General features: G+C 34.2%; 2 protein-coding genes across 2 annotated transcripts in view; one reads left to right on the forward strand and one right to left on the reverse strand.

Annotated features, from left to right (window-relative positions):
* The window catches only part of ppp3ca (protein phosphatase 3, catalytic subunit, alpha isozyme), a 130,973-nt gene extending 111,513 nt beyond the window's left edge, over nucleotides 1-19,460 (reverse strand). The window contains 1 exon segment of the mRNA XM_056446772.1: nucleotides 19,093-19,460. Within this exon segment, the coding sequence (XP_056302747.1) occupies nucleotides 19,093-19,147 (55 nt within the window). The 5' untranslated portion in view covers nucleotides 19,148-19,460.
* Nucleotides 1-20,102, forward strand: part of cxxc5a (CXXC finger protein 5a) — a 142,376-nt gene that overhangs the window by 49,188 nt on the left and 73,086 nt on the right. The gene's annotated exons all lie outside the window — the stretch shown is intronic.

A 20,102-nucleotide genomic window follows, 5' to 3' on the forward strand; every position in this document is an offset into this window, starting at 1 on the left:
AAACTCCACACCCCAACAAGTAAATATACTTTTGTGGAGCCTTCCAAGTACCATCAAAACTTTGAGAGCAGTTGCACAAATCTGTCAGTCACTTTCCATCTCAACCAATAGCAAGATTTTAGGGAGTGGCTACTGTAGAGTTAGTGTGGACCAACACAATCTCACGGCAATTTGTAACTTTTTGATTTTGTGGCTAACTCGTATGAATTTGTATGATCTAATTCGTACAATTTAGTACTATTTGCTCATCCCCCAATGACGATTGGGTTTAGGGGTGGGGTTAGGTGCCACACCTCCTTTTTAAAAGACTGAACTCATACAAGTTTGTTTGAATTTGCCACTAAACTGACAAAACATAAAATACTTAAGTTTTCTGGTGAGATTAGGCTGATTTAACTGGTGTTGGAAAAGATGTTCAGATTTGCATGAAAAATTAACAGGCTTATAAAAATACTTAGAGACAGAAAGTCAAGCTCTTACCTGTCAAGCCCCATATAAAAGAGTACATTTTTTAAATTTTGTTTTATATTTGCAATTCTGCTTTACCACACTAACATCACAGAAAAGACTAAAACATTAAAATTCTGTCATCCTTTACTCACTCTCCAACTTTTGCAAACTGATTTGAGTTTCTTTTATAGTAAATAAACAAACAAATAAATAAATAAATAAATTATGAAAATAGTTTAATATTTATATTTTATTTAGTAACCAGTTGCCCCCTAAGTATATGATAAATAATACTTATCATGTGTGTATAAACAGAATACTATCCACGTGGTGTTAACAGCATCTTAATAACAAAATTCTAAATTGAATCCATTTGTATTTACCTGATGTACAGTTGTAGTCAGAATTATTAGCCCCCTGAATTATTAGCCCCCATGTTTATTATTTTTTTACTCAATTTCTGTTTAACGGAGATTTTTTCAACACATTTCTAAACATAATAGTTTCAATAACCCATTTCTAATAACTGATTTATTTTATCTTTGCCATGATGACAGTAAATAATATTTACTAGATATTTTTCAAGACACTTCTATACAGCTTAAAGTGACATTTAAAGGTTTAACTAGGTTAATTAGGTTAACTAAGCAGGTTAGGGTAATTAGGCAAGTTATTGTATAAAGATGGTTCTGTAGAAAATATATTTACAGCTTAAAGGGGCTAATACTTTTGACCTTAAAACAGTTTTAAAAAAAATTAAAACTGCTTTTATTCTAGCCGAAACAAAACAAATAAGACTTTCTCCAGAAGAAAAAATATTATCAGACATACTGTGAAAATATTCTTGCTCTGTTAAACATAATTTGGGAAATATTTAAAAAAGAAAAAAAAAAAACTCAAAGGGGGACTAATAATTCTGACTTCAACTGTATATATGTTTTTGTATGTTTTTCCTTTTTTTTTTTAAATGTGTAATGTGTATACACTATAAGTGCACTTTAATTGCTACTTCATTACTGCTTCTGTTCAACAAGTATATTAAATACCACTAATTTCCATGAGTTTTATTTGTATATTTCTTAAAAATAGGTACCGCATGCTTTAAAAATGAGTTAAATCTATGTTGTGTAAATATAAATGTATAAGTAATGTATAAGTAATAAGATATCAATGTCTTCCGATTTCCAGCATTCTTCAAAATATCTTCTTTAGTGCTCAACAGAAAAAATAACTTAACAAAACCACTTAAGGGTAAGTAAATGATGAGAGCATTTTCATTTTTGCGTGAACTATCCCTTTAATGAAAGAGTGATTACTTTAGTGATGTTTGATGTGTGTTTGTCGAAGCAGAAAGGCTCTAACAAGCAGACGCTGAAACGCTCCAGTCTTCATCCGCAGACCTGTCATGTATATGTGCAATCTACAAGCGTCCTCATGCGTGGCTCTCCTTCTGTCTACTTCTTGCTGTTTGTCTTATTTCTCTCTCTCGTCCTCTGCCTGTCTGCTTCAGCCTTCATCTGTCACTTTCTCTTGGCGCTCTTCATATTCCCTTTTGTTGTCCTCCAGATCCTTTGTCCACCTTTCTCCATGGAAACATCTTTATGTCCTGCTCCTTACAGCCTTCGCTCACACAAAGCCCTTTCTGGCTCCTGCCTCTAAAAACCTACACACACCTAACGCAGAACAAGAATCAATGTGCAGTCCAGGGATATAAAAAGCAAATATTTGAGGTAACTGATTTAAAGGAAATGCTCTGAAATTGGTGGGTCTTAACGGTGCAACAGATGTCACACAAATTTCACTAGAATCATTAATGTTTGTCTGTGAATTGTACTAATAATCATTAATAATTAATAATGTAATTACTTTGATTACATAGATTAAGTACAAACTAATAAGAAATATTATTCGTCAGTCATGCTTTTGAGTTTTAATAAAATAAAAATTTCAAATAAACAGTAACCTGGCTTATTTATTATTACCAGCTAATTAAATATGGTTCAATACATTTGAACCGGAAGAGCTTGAATTGAATGGATTCATATATGTTGTTATCATTATTAAAAATGTTTTAATATTTCATTTGTATAAATATTTATTATTTTAATTCAATAAAATGTAAGATTTTTTTATTGTAAATTTATTTTTTACTAAACTGAATGAATTTGGAAGACGTATTATTATTTAAATAAAATCGAAGGACATTAATAGTTTGTAATAAACAAATAATGATTAGTAAACTATTTTATAATGTATTATTAAACAACTAATAATTAATTGCATTTATTTTTTACTGAGCAATACGAATCTTGCGTTGGTCTGGCAAATATGCATAACATTAAGTTAACTTGTTTATGATGTAACAGCATCAAAATGGATGAGAAATGTTTATGCAATTCAAACACAAAAATGTGTAATTCAGGTCTTTTTAAAGTTTTTTATTAAATACATTTTAATTAATTAGATATACATATGAATAAAATAATTGAACTAATTGAATTGAATTATTAAATTAATAATAAATGAACTACATAGACAAATAATCAAATGAATCTTAAATAATTTAACTTTATATTTACTAAATATTTTTTTACTATTTTTATCTAATGCAGTTGTCAAATGATATAATAATAATATATGTTAAAATGTTTTGCTGGGAATAAAAACAAATAAAAAGTTGTGTATCAAATGTATTATATATTTGTTGTATGTAATGAATTTTACACTTGGGGAAATGTAAAAATCTGGTTAAATTGTTAAATACTTGTTAATTAAATATTTACTTGTTACTTATTGTATGTATTTTCAAATGTAATGTAATACATTTATACAGCGCATTTACTGTGTATGGCCATACACCCAAAGCACTTCACAGTCATGAGGGGCGTCTCTCCACACCACCACCAGTGTGCAGAATCCACTTGGATGATGCGACAGCAGCCACATGTAACAGCGCCAGAGGTTACACCCCTACTCTTTACGAGAAGTGCCATGGGATATTTAATGACCACAGAGAGTCAGGACCTCGGTTTAATATCTCATTCGAAAGACGGTGCTCACTGACAGTGTAGTGTCCCCTTCACTTTACTGGGGCATTAGGACTCATACAGTTCACAGGTTGAGAGCCCCCTGCTGGCCTCACTAACACCACTTCCAACAGCAACCTAGTTTTCCCATGTGGTCTCCCATCCAGGTACTAACCCGGTTCAGCCCTGCTTAGCTTCAGTAAGAAATCGGTCTTGAGCCGCAGGGTGATATGGCTCAGGGGCACCTGCAGGGTTTTATTCAAAGTACGCACATATCCAGCACCACCCCGCCCCATCATCCCTTATTCCTAAAATTGTTTAAAACACCTTGAATGGTAGCGGTTCCATGCGAAGGGGCTGCACAGCTGGATCAAAAGTGTCCGATGAATGAGACACAGGCTGGGTCTGGAGTTACCCCAGCTCAGGTGCTGATGAGACTGCAGTCTCCACCCCGTGTAGGGGAACAATTTATGTCTCATTAGTTTAAGGCCTTTTGGCAAATGTCTCAATTAAGTTTAGCTGTTTTAAAGAGCGTTTACTCATCTTGAACCTTGTTGTAAACAATAGCTATCTGAATTGTAATTTTTAGTGTGCGGAAAAACTGCCAGCAAAACTAAAGCCAGTAGATTTCTTTACCCACCTCCCACCATGCAAGTACATACACACTTTAAAGTACACAAATCCACCCCTTTGTTTATTCTCATTCTTTCTTGCTTTGTCAATATACTGTAGTGTATACTGTATAATAATCAATTTAAATTATGTAAAAAAATAATAATAAATAAAAAAAATCTATATAAAAAAAATAAAATAATAAATAAATAAATGGCATTAATTCGTGCCCTCTCATGGTAGGTACGCACACTGCAGACACCGCTGATATGGCTTATTAAATAATTAGTCTAGTCATTATTGCTTTTATTACTGTAACTATTATTAATATTAACAATAATAATTAATATTAGAGTGATTTCTGAAGGATCATGTGATTGAGGACTGAAAGCTGAAAATTCATCTTTAAAATCACTGGAATAAACTATTAAATTATAAACTGCTTTATTTTATAGTGCAAGAACAATTTTTACTGTATTTATTTATTTTTTTTTTGATGAAATAAATGCAGCCTTGGTGAGCAGAATAAGCTTTAAAACTTTTTTAAATCCCACTGACCCCAAACTTTTGACCGGGAGTGTGTGTGTGTAGATATATAAGGCTGCACAATATATCATTTCAGCATCGATATTGCAATGTGTGTGTCAGAATATTCAATGCTGAGTTGGGATTATAGTTGATCAGCACAACAACTGAGAACATGTGAGATTTGTGGAGTCATTTCAAAGTATAACATAACAGAGTGAAACTTTATCATTTGCACGTGTTTCAAAGGCATTTCAAGAGAGTTTAAAGCATTCGCACACATAAATGTACAACATTTGTAATGTTAATGATGAATAATTTGAATGAATTAATAATACAATGAAGACTTTACAGTGTTATTTTACATTTCATAACTCATTTCTGTACCTGAATACTGTTTGAGTCTGCGGAAAACCATAAAGCACTGTTTATTTTACTTTATCCTTTGCTCTATTGTAATTACTCTTGCTTGCAATTTGTTTATTGATATACGTGATTGACACCCTTACAAATTCATCCCAGTTAATCTAAATTCAAAATTTGCCAATATCATGCAGCTCTAATATATGCAAAAAGACACTGCAAAAAATTATCTTTGATTTAACAGCAGAGTGTTTGCACTGTTTGAAAAGAAGCCTGTCTTTGTTTTTATACAACAATGTCCTCTGACTGAACATTTGCACTGAATATTCACATCGGTGTGAAGAGGCCTTAAGATGTTCATGCTTTCTTTCATCTTTCTTCTTCATTCCCTCATCTGCCTCCTCCTCTCCATCTCATCAGCAGACCTCGGGGAAGTGTTGTTATGTAAGAGAGCCATGTGAACTGAAACAGTGCTGCAAAGCAATGCTTAAATAATTCACCAACACTACTATATATAAAGCCTGCATGTACATATCAGGCAAGCAGATCCCCCAGCATCTAAACCCTGTCAATGACATGTTTACATGCACATCAATGTGCTCACAAAAATCAGCTTATGCAAATAACCTGTTGTCCAGCTTTACATGCATTATACATCAATAACACAACACTGTGGGTAAACTCCATTTACAAGATTATTAGTAAATCAGTTTATTAGGTAGTAGTGACATCAAAATGTAATCATTTGCATGCCTAATTTGCTGGTTGTCATGTTAAATCATTAAAAAATGAAAGACTTATATACAGTGCTCATCATATAAAAGTACACCCCTCACAAATCTCATTCATTTTCTTTTCGGCTTAGTCCCATTATTAATTCGGGGTCGCCACAGCGGAATGAACAGCCAACTTATCCAGCACATGTTTTGCGCGGCGGCTCCAGCTGCAACCCATCTTTGAGAAACATCCATACACACGCATTCACACACATACACTACAGACAATTTAGCCCACCCAATTTACCTATACCACATGTCTTTGTTCTTGTAAGGGAAACCGGAGCACCCGGAGGAAACCCACGTGAACGCAGGGAGAACATGCAAACTCCACACAGAAATGTGCTTTGGATAAAAGCGTCTGCTAAATGACTAAATGTAAATGTAAATGTAAATGCCAACTGTTGCCAATACAAATGTTGCCAGCTGAGGCTCGAACCAGCGACCTTTTTGCTGTGAGGCGACAGCACTAACTACTGCGCCACCATGTCGCCCCCTCACAAATCTATCTTGTAAATTCATATTTTTAATAGGAAGCAATACAATATTATATTTGTGCATGTACATTAGATTAGTCAGTACTGAAGACAAATCTGGAGCTTATCTAACAAAATAACTAGCGCCGGACACACATTGATCAAAGCGTCCTTTTATTGTTACCTAAGTTCTTATTCATTTTGCTGTAAAAAAATTACACTAAAAAAGGAATTGTAATTGTGTTTTTAATAAGAAACTTCTGATTTTCTAGTGACGGTTATTAATTTTTCAACCGCTAAATAATATTGAAGGGAGAGAGCTTTTGAGCCACATGTTTTTGGTCAAAGAGCCACATGTGGCTCGCGAGTCATAGGTTCCCTACAACTGTGTTAAAAGATTCAAGTCCCAAAAATCCACTAATACAAATACCCTTTGTCCTGGTTTACATGCAAATCAACAACCTGCTAATGCAAGTAAAGCATGTTAAAATGTAACAATTTGCGCAATATTTGTGCAAGCATTTAAATTCTGTCATTTTTACAAAAAAACAGCTCTGGTATTTTTGAAAACACTAACAGATTCCTACAATCCTATTGGCAAATTTGGTATATCTCTGACAGCTGATCAATGACCGTTGCAATCCAATTTTTTTTCTGATTATTGATTTTAATTTCCTGCAGTGTTACTTCTATTATGACTACCAAAAGAACAGTAGCACCAATCCTGATAACAATTATGCTATTGTAACAAGAGTGGGACAACTTTAAACAACCTGATGTTGTTTACAAGAAAATGTTGAGACAAGTTAAAGTCATAGAGAAAATAGTGTATGTCATGCCCCTCTATCATGACCAAAAAGGAAGCTTGTAGTGAGAAAAAGCTCTGGAAAATATATATTTAAGATACTATATACCTTGCTTTAAATAAAGAATATGTGGAGAAAGGGAAATATAGATTGCATTAAATACTAATATATTTTGTTTGACTTTCATTGACTTTTGCTTCAATTTAAGACATGAACTCTGGAAGTCTTCTTGTATATATCTTGACTTTAACAGATTTTGATTGTCATAAACTTTGACATTATAACTAGTGACTGACTAAAGTGTGACACAGGGATCTGTACAGTCCGACAAGCTACATCATCAAGGTTTATTAAAAACGATAAATTAACACCCCACCCTCCATCCACTCTTGTACATCTGGCCCATAATGGATTCTTTCAGCCACTGAGCAGACTACGCTCACATTTTGCTTTGAGCTTATTGCTCGAACAACAGTTCTGGATGATCACTCAATGAACAGCCCAAGGGATCGCACTAATTCAAAGGGAAAACACAGGCTTATTAACTCATTAAAAATGTATATGATGAATATGGGAAATTGCAACAGCGTGGCCAGAGCAGGCTCATGCTGAGCTATTTCAAACAACCAACAAAGAGACCGAAGCTGAAATGACAGCATATTTGTTTGGAACCATTTGTTGAGTCGATACATTAAACTGAAAGAAAGCTCCCTCAACCCTTCTATTTTTCATATATAAGTGCACCCCTCACAAATCTATCTTTTAACTTCATATTTTTAATAAGAAGCTAAACAATATATATATATATATATATATATATATATATATATATATATATATATATTGTTATATATAATAATATTAATATAATTTTTACAAAATTAAAATATTTAGTTGAAATTTTGTAGGTTGTAATTTATTTTTGCACTATTTTGCTTGAATTTAATTGTATTATCGTTCAATTTCTAAATATGTTTGGTGACTAAATATTAATTTAATAAATAAAGTTTTGTTTAAAAGCACCAAAACACATTGTCTATATTCACTGAGGCATGGATAGAAATATTCATTTTCAAAATGGGGTGTACTCAATTGCATAATTCTGTATATTGCTCATTCTTAGATTAGGGATCCTAATAAAGTCAAAGTCTGAAGTTCTGACACTCATGTCATACATACTCAAGCATGTATGTACAATAGTGCACTGATTGTTAACAAGAAATGCTGAAATACTCAGTTAAAAGGTTTGTTTAACTAAAATTGAACATTTACCCAACATTTAATCACCCACAAGGGGTTGCAAACCTTTATTTGACTCTTTTTTTTATTTGAACACAAAAGGAGATATTTTGAAGAATGTTGAAAAAAGATAGCCACTCACATGGTAGGAAAAATGTATTCTAAGAAAGTGAATGTCACTGGTTTGCAACATTCTTTGAAATATCCTTTTTTCTGTTCAACAGAAGAAAGAGGGTCAAACTGATTTGGAATAAGTGGATGATAACTGAATATATAATTTTTTGGAAGTGATCTATCTCTGTAATGCAAATCAATACTGAAAAAAAAAGATTTTTTTTTCCATGGTTGAGACATGAAAATGTAAGCATTCATACTTTTCACTCAGAGTATTCTATTATGCAAGTAGTGCTGTTAAATAAAAGATTAAAAACCCCAGAGTGTTTCAAAATGTCAGTGGGAAACTTGCACAGGCTCATTCCCCTCACATGTTTGAAATTTCTACAACTGTACCACCCACCCTTTTAGGTACACGCTAAAAGATGAGAACGCATTTTTAAAAGGGACAGTTCACCCAAAACTGAAAATTCTGGAATCGTTTACTCAACCTCCACTTGTTCCAAAAGTGTTTGAGATTCTTTCTTCTGTTGAAAACAAAATAAGTCATTTTGAAGAAAGCTGGAAACCATTTATCTTTATTTTTCCCACTGTGGGTGTACAGTAGCTATGTTTCCATCCAAAGATGCTAATTAAATTTATTAGCAAATCAGGAATATAAGATGTTAATATTTTTGAAAAATATGTGCAAATAAAGCAGCGCTTCCATCTAACGAGTCAAAGCACATAAAATCCCCACTTCCTGATTAACTGGCGACAAATATCAACAGTAAAAATGGAATTTGCTGCAGTAGGAGAAGCCGTGTGAGTCTCTTCTTTATTTAATAAATGACTTGTGCCTTAGAACAGGGTTTTCCAACCCTGTTCCTGGAGGCACACCAACAGTACATATTTTGGATGTCTCCCTTTTCTGACCCATTAACTTCAGGTGTTGGAGTCTCTTCTGATGTTATGATAAGTTGATTCAGGTGTGTTTGATTAGGGAGAGGTTGAAAATGTGTACTGTTGGTGTGCCTTCAGGAACAGGGTTGGGAAACACGGCCTTAGAAGACAATGTCGACACGCAATGAATGCCGAGACACGGAGCACAGACGCTCTTAATTCTGGAGGTGATTAATGATATAATAACACTAATACTAAGATGGTTAAAGCCTTTTACACTGACCAAAACAACATTTCAGATGTTTTACAATGTGGTCAGCTTGCTGGTTTGTCCATTTACACACATATATCATCACGTGATCTCTTATACAAAGTCACATTTTTTTAATGCGCATCCTGGAATCTGTTCAGTAAAAGTGTTTCTATCGTAGTTTATGTGCATCTATTCTTATTGAATAAAATGTTTATCGTACTCAGTTATGTGTGTACCTTTTTAATGCACAATTTCAAAACATATGCGCATCATGGCATTTCCATCAACCCTTTTTTATGCTCATATCCAAAATGCGCATAAAAATAGGCGGATGGAAACAGCTAGTGGCTTCAGGCTTTCAGCTTCTTTAAAATACACTGTAAAAAATGCTGGGTTCCACACAGTTCCTTCATGTTGTCCCAACACAAATTGATTCAGTTAAATTGATTGTTTTTACAAATTTAAGTGAACTGTACATAATACTATAAAGTTAAGAAATTAAGAATTGTGCGGTTTCAACTCATAAGTATAAATAAAAATAATAAACAAAGCTGTAATGTTTTGTAACCATTTCAGGGTGAGTAAATAGTAAGGATATTTTCAGATTTTCAGACTCATTCTGCAAACATAGCCATATATACGTTTCTGGAGGTCACGAATTATGTAGCCAGAAGTACGTATGACTGCATTTCGTTTTTAAAATAAATGCTACGGGGTGGTATGATGCCGTTTCTTTTGCGCTTACATCCGTATGGACCGTTTTCCTGCTCTTACCAGTTTGTCCCATTAGCTCGCCATGTATGTCGGTCGAGTTGACCACGACAATGAGAATGGTTCCAGAAGGTGGGTAATAATAAAAAATAAACAATTAAATAACAGGGTGAGAATGTGATAAAATCAGAAAACGTGGTAAAAATCAGGCAAATGCTTTTGTTTTTCGGGATTGCTTTTTAAAATTTCCGGTTGGGTTTACGGAAGTGGGTGGGTGCTTTTGAAAACACTATTGGTTGGGTTTAGAGAAGGAGGAGGGTGGGTCAGTCATCTAGTCAGTCAGTCAGCCAGTCGACAGCAGCCTCTGGTGGATTTATGTGAGAAGAGCAGGCATAAATGGCACTTGCAAGAGAACTTGGAGATCTCAAAAAGCGTACACAGCGGCCTCTGGTGGATTCTCAAAAAACAAAAAAATGTAGCTCCTGGGATGTATTTAGTGCTCTCCAAAAAATGTATATAGAGGTATGTTTACAGAATGAGCCTGGGTTGATATTGTTCCTCTGTATTATTACAGTTAAGTGATCACTGCGCTTTGTTTATATATAGAATAGTTTTTAGAAGTATGTCTTAGCCACTATTAATTATGGTTATTTAACCTTGGTCTTACTGGGGCTTTATAGAAATCGAGTGATAAATAAATTAAGTGACTGCTTTAAAAATAAATGTAACAGCCCTTAAAGCAATAGTTCACCTAAAAACAAATTAAACTTACCTCAATTTACTCTCCCTCATGTGGTTTTAAACCATTAGACGTTTCTTCTGTTGAATACACAAGAAGATAATTTGAAGAATGCTGGTTGCTCGTTGTTTTCCATAGTGATTTTTGCATACTATAAAAGTCAATTGGTCCCAGCAACAAGCTTTCGTCGAAATCTCTTCTTTTGTGTTTAATGGAAAAAAAGAAAGCCATAAAGGTTTGTAAGAGAGAGTAAACGATAAGGTAATTTTTCTTTTGAAGTATAGTTAAACAATATATATGCATATATATAATCACATCTTTCGAATACAAATCCACATAAAAAAAAACAACAACATCAACAACAAGATGGTCAACCAGCCTATAGCCTACGCAGTTCATGCAACGCAACACCATAGCAACTGTAAAGAAAGATGCTTTAAAAATCAATCAATCTAGGAACATCTTAGCAACTGCAATGCTCTGGCAACCACCCACATCAGCCAAGCACTACATCAATGTTCAGTGACGCACCAATTACTGGTGGAACAGATCACAACTGATCTGTGATCTGTCCGGACCACGACCCACAGTTTGGGACGCATTCAATCCATGGATTAACTGCAAAGTATATCTGTCAGAAACAGAGCTGGGTAGTAACAGATTACATGTAATCTGGATTATTTAACCAGTAGTAATTAAACTACTTTTAAAAATGCTCATAATAAAACTATACTTTTTTAAATGTATTATTTGAATATTTGCATTTATTTAAGCCATGTTGTTCACAATTCACTGATTCTCCTAATGATTTCTCTCTTTTTTTAAATGTTTATATGGTTTCATAGTAAAACCTGTTGCTAACATATGGGTTTTTTTTGGCAGACTGGTTAAATGACATGGACACTGTCATATGCACTTATAATATTTAAATATTTAAAACAGAAAAAAAAATCTGACTTCAACTGTGCATAGAATAAGGGTTATCATAAATGTAATCTCAAAGTAATCAGATTACCATGAATGTGTAATCAAAGAAATTATATCATTGACTACAAACTTCATTTTTTAAATTTGAGATCACTAACTCATTATTATTCATAAGTAATGTACTTAGCTCTCGCTGCAAATGTTGCAAGCTATATTTTCATGTACAAGAATATAGCCGATAGAACTGTAGTATGTACTTAGGCACAGTTTAATGTGTGTCACAAACACCAATTTGAATTCTTCATGCATGTTCTTGGGCTTAAATGTACAAATATACACAATACCCAGCAAACAATTCTGTGTTTAATAGACGTCTAATAGACATCTAAATGTAGACAGCTTGGCTAAAACAAGGCTAAACTTGGGCTGTCAGTGAAAATCTAATAGACATCTAAGAAAACGAGACTATTCGTGAAATATAAGACAGACTTTATATGTGTAGTCATTAATTTCAGTTTATTTGATGACTACTGTAGTCTAGTTTTGGCCTGTTCTTAGACATCTATTATATTTCCACAGACAGCCCAAATTTAGCCTTGTTTTAGCCAAGACGACTATGTTTGGATGTCTATTAGACATCTATTAGACATCTTTTAAAAACAAAAAAAAAAAATGCTTTCTGGGTATTATGTAAAAATTACATAATTAAATGTAAAAATACCTTTAGTGGTTAACTTTTGTGCCATTAATAAAGCTTAATTTTTATTAAAATACAGAATATGCAGCGTTATGTACAGCGAAAGTGGTAGTAGAATGTACATTCACATATAACAATTTATAACAATGTTTTAAAAACCTCATGTAAATTATGAGCAGTGTGAAACATAATAACCCAGAATACTGTTAACCCAGGGTTTAAAATGAACCAGGGTTAATACTGCAAGTGTGAAAAGCCCGTTATATGTCTTAATCAGAACAAAAGAACTCACCCCTCTGAGTGTCCCGTTTATATCCTGACAATACCTCTTGAATCCCAGGAGGCTTGAAGAGCCCCATCACAACTAACACATTTAATGTTCCAGAATTGGACTCACTAAAGTAGGTCGTTCTAAGCCTGGCATGAAGGCAACCCAGAACATCCAGAACAGAAACTGGCTGTATTCACTTGTACACCAGTATTCACTTGACCTTTTTCCTCTGGGCTTTAAAGGAACAATTCCCGCAAAATAAGCATTTACTCATCATTTACAAACTCTCAAGTGTTTCCAAAACTTTATGACTTTCGTATTTTCTGCTGAACACGGAAGAAGATATTTTGTAGAATGTTGGCATCTTGTAGCCATTGGCTTTCAGAGTAGGATAAAAGTACTTAAGAAATTAATGGCTTCTGGTTTTTAACATTATTTTAAAAATTTTTGGTGACAATTTGGTGATGATTTCTTGACATGTCAGATATACATTAATAATGAAATATTTAATGATTAATCATAAGTATTATTTCAAAATACAATATAAATAATAATCATACAGAGATAACTTTAATTCAAAATTTTAGTGGATCAAAATCTCCTAAAGGGACTAAAGCACAGGTCTCAAACTTGATTCCTGGAGGGCCGCAGCTCTGCACCAACCCTAATCAAACACAGCTGATTCAACTAATCAAGGTGTTCAAGTCTACTATGGACTATAAGGCAGGTGTGAGTTGGAGGGGGTTGGAGCTAAACTATGCAGCGCTGCGGCCCTCCAGAAATTGGGTTTGAGTCCATTGGACTGAAGGGTTAGCATAAATGTAATCTAAATGTAATCTAAAGGTAATCAGATTACCATGAATGCATAATCAAAGAAATTATATTGGTTATATTGTTTATATTGACAACAAGGGTAGCATAGATTTTTTTTTTAAACACAGTTAGGTTTAACAACATTGTAACAAATAGAAAACTAAATGAAAAGCTGCATGTAGATATATTAAATATATTAAAAATGTTTTAGTAAAAAACAAATATAAACATTATAAATGTAATATATAATTATATATTTTAAATTATTCTAACAATAATAATAATACATTTTAAAACTATACTACTACTACTTCTAATAATAATAATAATAATAATAATAATAATAATAATAATAATAATAATAAAGAAGAAGAAGAAGAAGAATTGCATTTCAATATAATACAGTTAATATTATTATCACAAAGCAATTACTCCAAGCAGGCCTTATAATATAAATAGCATGCATAAAATAGCTATGTACTATAATACATAAACATAATAAATAATGCATTTCAAATATATGAATTATCCAACAACAACAGTTCTTATTCTTCCTATTACATTGTGCAAAGAATTTAACCAGAGAATAGCCACATCCTTCAGCTTCTGCTTTAAATGAACCATCACAACATTCTTAGCCTGATCCCTCCACACCTGTAAGTGCTTTCACTATATAGACTAATTTGCACTGGAGTTCAGTTCACATTGCTTCATATGTGCACCACGCCGTCATTGCGGGAACATTAAGACAGATTCATTATCCAGCTGGAAACGAGTTTGGAGAACGTTAGCAGCGCGGCTACGATATAATGATTTAGCATACAAAGAGCGATGTTCAGCGCGGCTCCCATGAGACGAGGCGATAAACCAGCATATCAAAACACTAAATGGAAAGCGCCATAAAATCCATTACGCCACTGCAGAAATGAAAGGCCCAACTCTAGTTGCACTTAGTAAATGAGACTCAGCAAATGACACGTTGTATGAAATCCTGCTTTGCTGCCGTGGGGATTCTTTATTTGTCTCCTGTATTTGGAGCTGCACACACTGCTAAATACGAACACGGAGACAACCTCATCACTGGGATTTAGATGTGCTTATTTATTGATGCGTTTTGTTGATGATAAAAGCCTTCAATTATACATGAGCGGGAGAGGAGACAAACATTTCCTCCAAATTTCAAATAAAAACATCGTAAGTTTAAGCATTTATTTCTGACTAAAATAACAAGTATTTTTAAATCTTGTAATCAAAAATCAAGGTTATTCCCCAAATAAAAACACTGGTTTTGTGTTGACTACAAAGAAATAGAAACATATGTGAAAATATAGCAGCTTTTTGTTATTTAATGCCAAAAAATGCTCTAAAGGAAAGCATTTTAATTTAGAATTTAAATCAGTAGTTCACTGAATAAAGCCAGAGTTATGTTTTACACAAACACAAAGCTATAAATCCTATATCTAGACAAACTGAGATGTATGCATTATAAACCAGTGACATGCGCTTGAAAATAGATAACATTTTTATTTTAATTTTGGAATAAAAGTCATCAGTAACTTGCAGAATCAAATTCTTTGTTTGTCTGCTGTATTTGGAGCTGCACACTGCCAAATACGAACACTTAGCCGACCTCATCACTGGGATTTAGATGTGCTTATTTATTGATGCATTTTGTTGATGATAAAAGCCTTCAATTATACATAAGGGGGAGAGGAGACGAATGGCATTACGGCTAATACTGGCAGATCTGAACTAGCTCTATGTGCGGGGGAGACGGGCCACTACTATGACTCATTACATGACTAATGCAACCTTAACTTTTCCAGAGGTCAGATGACTTATATCAAAGCCCGAGTTATAATGGCCCTTGTCATAAGATTCCACATTCAAAGCAGATGCAAATCAAATGTTCTGCCAAAAAACTGTCCATGTCAACAAATCAGGACTGAACAACACGTGGGGTGATCTTCAGGTTGATATGTGCAACTATGCACATAAATCTGCTTGACGTTTCTTTTTTAAAATAAAATTTGAACAGTTAAGGGTGACAGATTTATCATTTTTGTCTGTCTTTGACACATGGAGCATTTCAGAAGCCAATATTTTTTAAACAACGCAGTTAAAAAGCATTCAAATGAGGCCACATTAGCATGCAAATGAAGATATCCTGAAAACTGTTTCAAAACTTCACAAACCCATATTTTTTTGCAATTCAAATTAATTTCAGCTAAGCTGAAGTTATGTTAATTTGAGTTAAAAAAAATACTAGAAGCAGATCAACTTTGGGTTTTTACCTGAGTATCTCCAGAGTTTGCAATTACACACTAATTTACAAGAAAATATGATTTGTGAAAACAAAAACTGCAAGAAGACAAAGTACAGAGTACATATTTCGCACTTCTTAAAAAAATGTATCCCTAGACAAATTTTTTTCATGAGCCTGGGTTTAAAAAAAAAAGAGCCAATTTTCTATTGATTTACTGAACTTATTAGGTGAGATGCATATTTAAGAATTTTTTAAACTATTATACTATAATGATCTAATAACATTTCCTCCAAATTTCAAATGACATTTTCAGAAAATAGTTTTAGTTTTTAGTTTATATTCATATTTAGACAACACAATACTACGGGGGCCAAGTAAGCTTAACATCCTGCAATTTAAGAAAATACGTGCAGTTATAAAAACACCAACACGTGCTGCCAATCCTCACAACATATACACGTTAAAAAACGTGCTGCATTTTCCCACAATGCAAGCAAACTAATAAAACATGCTTCATTTCCTCACAACACTTGCAAAAAGGACAGAACACAACGAAAATGTTCCAAAGGGACCCTAAAACATGACGGACCAATACAATCTCACGGCAATTCGTAACTTTTTGATTTAGTGGCTAATTCGTACGAATTCGTACGATCTAATTTGTACAATTTAGTACGATTTGCTCATCACCCAATGACGGTTGGGTTTAGGGGTGGGGTTAGGTGCCACGCCTCCTTTTTAAAATCGTACAATTTCGTACGACTGAACTCGTACGAATTCGTACCAATTAGCCACTAAACTGACAAAACGTAAAATACTTACGTTTTCTCGTGAGATCAGGCTGGACGGATGCTCCTGTGCCATGACAATTGCTCAGTGAAGTTGTAGGTGATCTTTGAAAGGTGAGTTTTTTGTTTGTTTATTTCAACATCCTGATTCCCTTGGCTTTTGTATTTTATTAGCATAAATGACCATAACAAAAAACTGGGTCCGTCACATTTTATGGTCCCTTGAAACATTTCTGTTGTGTTCCATTCTTTTTGTAAGTGCTGTGAGAAAATGCAGCGTTTTCGTAATATTGTTGTTGCGTTGTGGGAAAATGAAGCTCATTTTTTAAAAATGTGTATGCGATGTAAAGATTTGCAGCACATGTGCTGTCAAACTGATGAACTGATGATCTTTTGTCAATTTGCTGGCAGTTTTTGTAATTGCATGTGTTTTCTTCAATTGCAGCACATTAAGCTCTTTCGGCCACTGTAGTATTAGTGTTGTCTAAATATGAAAATAAGCTAAAAACATGTCGCCTTACTGTTTATTATTATTTACTGTTTAAAATGTATTTATTATTTATTTTATGCCAAATAAATAATTACCCAAAAATTATGCAAAATAACAAAATAAAATAAAAATCAGGGTTAATATGTTTAGCTATTTTTAACCCTCTCTTGCTTTTGGCCACTGATCATGTGGTTATTATCTGTTGATGTATTTTGAGAGTAATTACTGAGGTCCACCCTATTTCAAAATGTCTGGCTTTATCAATGTCACAATAATATTTCCATCATCAGAACCAACAGACAAATTTATAAGACATGACAGGAAAAATGAGAATTCATAAAATTGCAAATGCGAAACCCATCACCTGTTAACAAAGATCGCTAAACATTGCTTTTCGACTTTATGCTGACACCTATTGGCCTGGATGCATGGAGTTCAAAAACCTATAAAGCCAAAGTAGGGTTCACAATTTTTAGTCATCAGCATATTATAGAATTACAGCGCACTTTTCGTAAACACACACTATTGTATATATATATATATATATATTATATATATATATATATATATATATATATATATATATATATATATATATATATATATATATATATATATATATATATCCTTTTAATGTAGTGATTAATTTTTTCACAAGGTGGCAGCTGTACCTTGGTGGCGTCAACTCATAATGATCAAAAAACTAAACAAAAAAACTTCCTAAAAAGAACACACTGAAATATGTGCAAACGACAGCAACAGCCATGGATGCCTACTGAGATGAGTAATTGTGCAAAGAGGATACAAAGTACATTCATACAACTTTATCATAAAGAATAAAGACATTTATATGGAATATAATATATTGAGAGATTATGCATGAACAGGTTCCTGTAGCCTGGGAGAAAGACAAATTGCTAAAATGCACATGCATTAAAATGCCTGTGTATGTGTATGAGTCAGATAAAGTATTCTTTGAAAGGTTGTGTGATCTATTGTAAATATGAACAAACTATAATAATAAAAAAAGAACATTATGGATTAACTGACCAGTAGTTTGAGCTTGAATGAGAAGTAGCTTTGTTTCTCTAATTTTCATGTTTTGACATTACTTTTACTTTCAAACTTATAACAAAAAACGTATATCACGTGATCCAAACATGGTGGCCACCCTCTCCGTGTTGAATAAAATTATATTTCTTTGCAGTAAGACGCGCATGTGTGCATTAGTTTAATAGCATGTAAGTACAACCATTAATTTTAACCATTTATTTTGCTAAAACAAAAAAAAAATGACCGAAGGCACCTTTAATTAAAATGACGTATAGTTTCTATACAGCATCATGACGCTAATATTCAGTCTCAATGATCTCCACTTTCATGAACACTCGCGAATATTAATGTGCGCTACGTGACCAGCAAATGCGAGAAAATCAATCAGACGCAACGGGGGCGTGACAGTTCCCAGCTCGAATGATTTACCTTCAGACTCAGAGGCTTCCCTGGAGAAAGCAAACAGCTCAGATACGCGCAGAAAGCCCCTATTGCTTCCATTGTCTATGAAGAAAATACAGGAAGGGCTGCGTGATGCCACCTAAAATCCTGCTGCATCACCGCCTCCACTGGATCTGCCTTATTTAACGCGTCTCCCCCTGCCTGCCTGCCTGCCTGCCTGTGACTCGATTAACATCAATCTGAAGCAAGACAAAATCATAAACCCTTCATTCCCGAACGTAAACCGATGACATTAACAAACGCGCTCGATGCGTCTTAATTAGCATTAGTAGCCATATAAATAACGGCGCGACATCGCAAAAGAAAACCCCAGGTAAAAAGCAAATAGGTAGGGAAATGCTGCATTCACTTACATTTCACTACCCGATCGGTGGAGTTCAAGACCATGTCGGCGTTAGACATCTTCATGGGCAGTGAATGTCTCCAGGCGAATGTGTTTCTCCCTCCTCGCAGAAGAAGCGCTTTATTCTCGGCGTGTGTTCGCGGTGACGAGATGCGGTTGGTGCAGTGGCATCACTCGGATGCGTCTCCTCCGTATCTCACCGCCGGATGATGATGATGGTGCTGATGCTGCTGCTGTTGCCTGGAGAGGGTGGAGGAGGACGATGCTTCTTCTGCTGCTGAGACTGAGACTGTCGTGAGGGGGAGGATGGTGCTGCTGATGGGGTGGAGGCGGTAGAGAGAGAGAGAGAGAGAGAGAGAGAGATCGGGAGATCCTTTCAGCGCGTTGCACCACCCCGACATGGCGAAGCAGGGAACTCCCACGCACCCGCGAGAAGGGGCTGCGTGATGCTGCCATCAGGTGGAGGTGAAGGGCTTTCCCGAGGACGCAGACGACGGATGATCGATTTGAAATGCCACTCAGGTCTGGGCGAATGTACGTGGCGGTGTCCCGCGTGTGGCATCGGCCCAAAACTGTTATTTGGAAAAAAAAATATTTATTTATATATAAATAAGCTGATGCTCTGCTCATTTAAACGGAAATTGTGGATAATGACCACAATTATGGTTAATGGTGCTTCAGTCAGCGAAAAAACTTGGAATTAGACAAAACTGTCATTTAAAAGGCATTAAGCAAATTTACTGACTGCTTTTTTTACATTTGGTTTATAATGGTTGTTGGAGTTAATGTGTCATTTTGTTATGCATTTATATAAAAGTTTTGAATACAAAAAATACCTTAACAATCTCTATTAAAACTACAAAATAATAAAATAATAACATCACATTAAATGTGACATGACAAAATGAAAAACTATATATTTTTTTTTTTGTATTAGCCTTGCATTGCAGGTTTTGTTGTTGTTGTTGTTTGTTTATTATTTTTTAACAACCTAAAGATACATATACAATGGCAACATTT

This window comes from Danio aesculapii, chromosome 21, assembly GCF_903798145.1.
Source record: "Danio aesculapii chromosome 21, fDanAes4.1, whole genome shotgun sequence".
NCBI classification, from domain to species: Eukaryota; Metazoa; Chordata; class Actinopteri; order Cypriniformes; family Danionidae; genus Danio; species Danio aesculapii.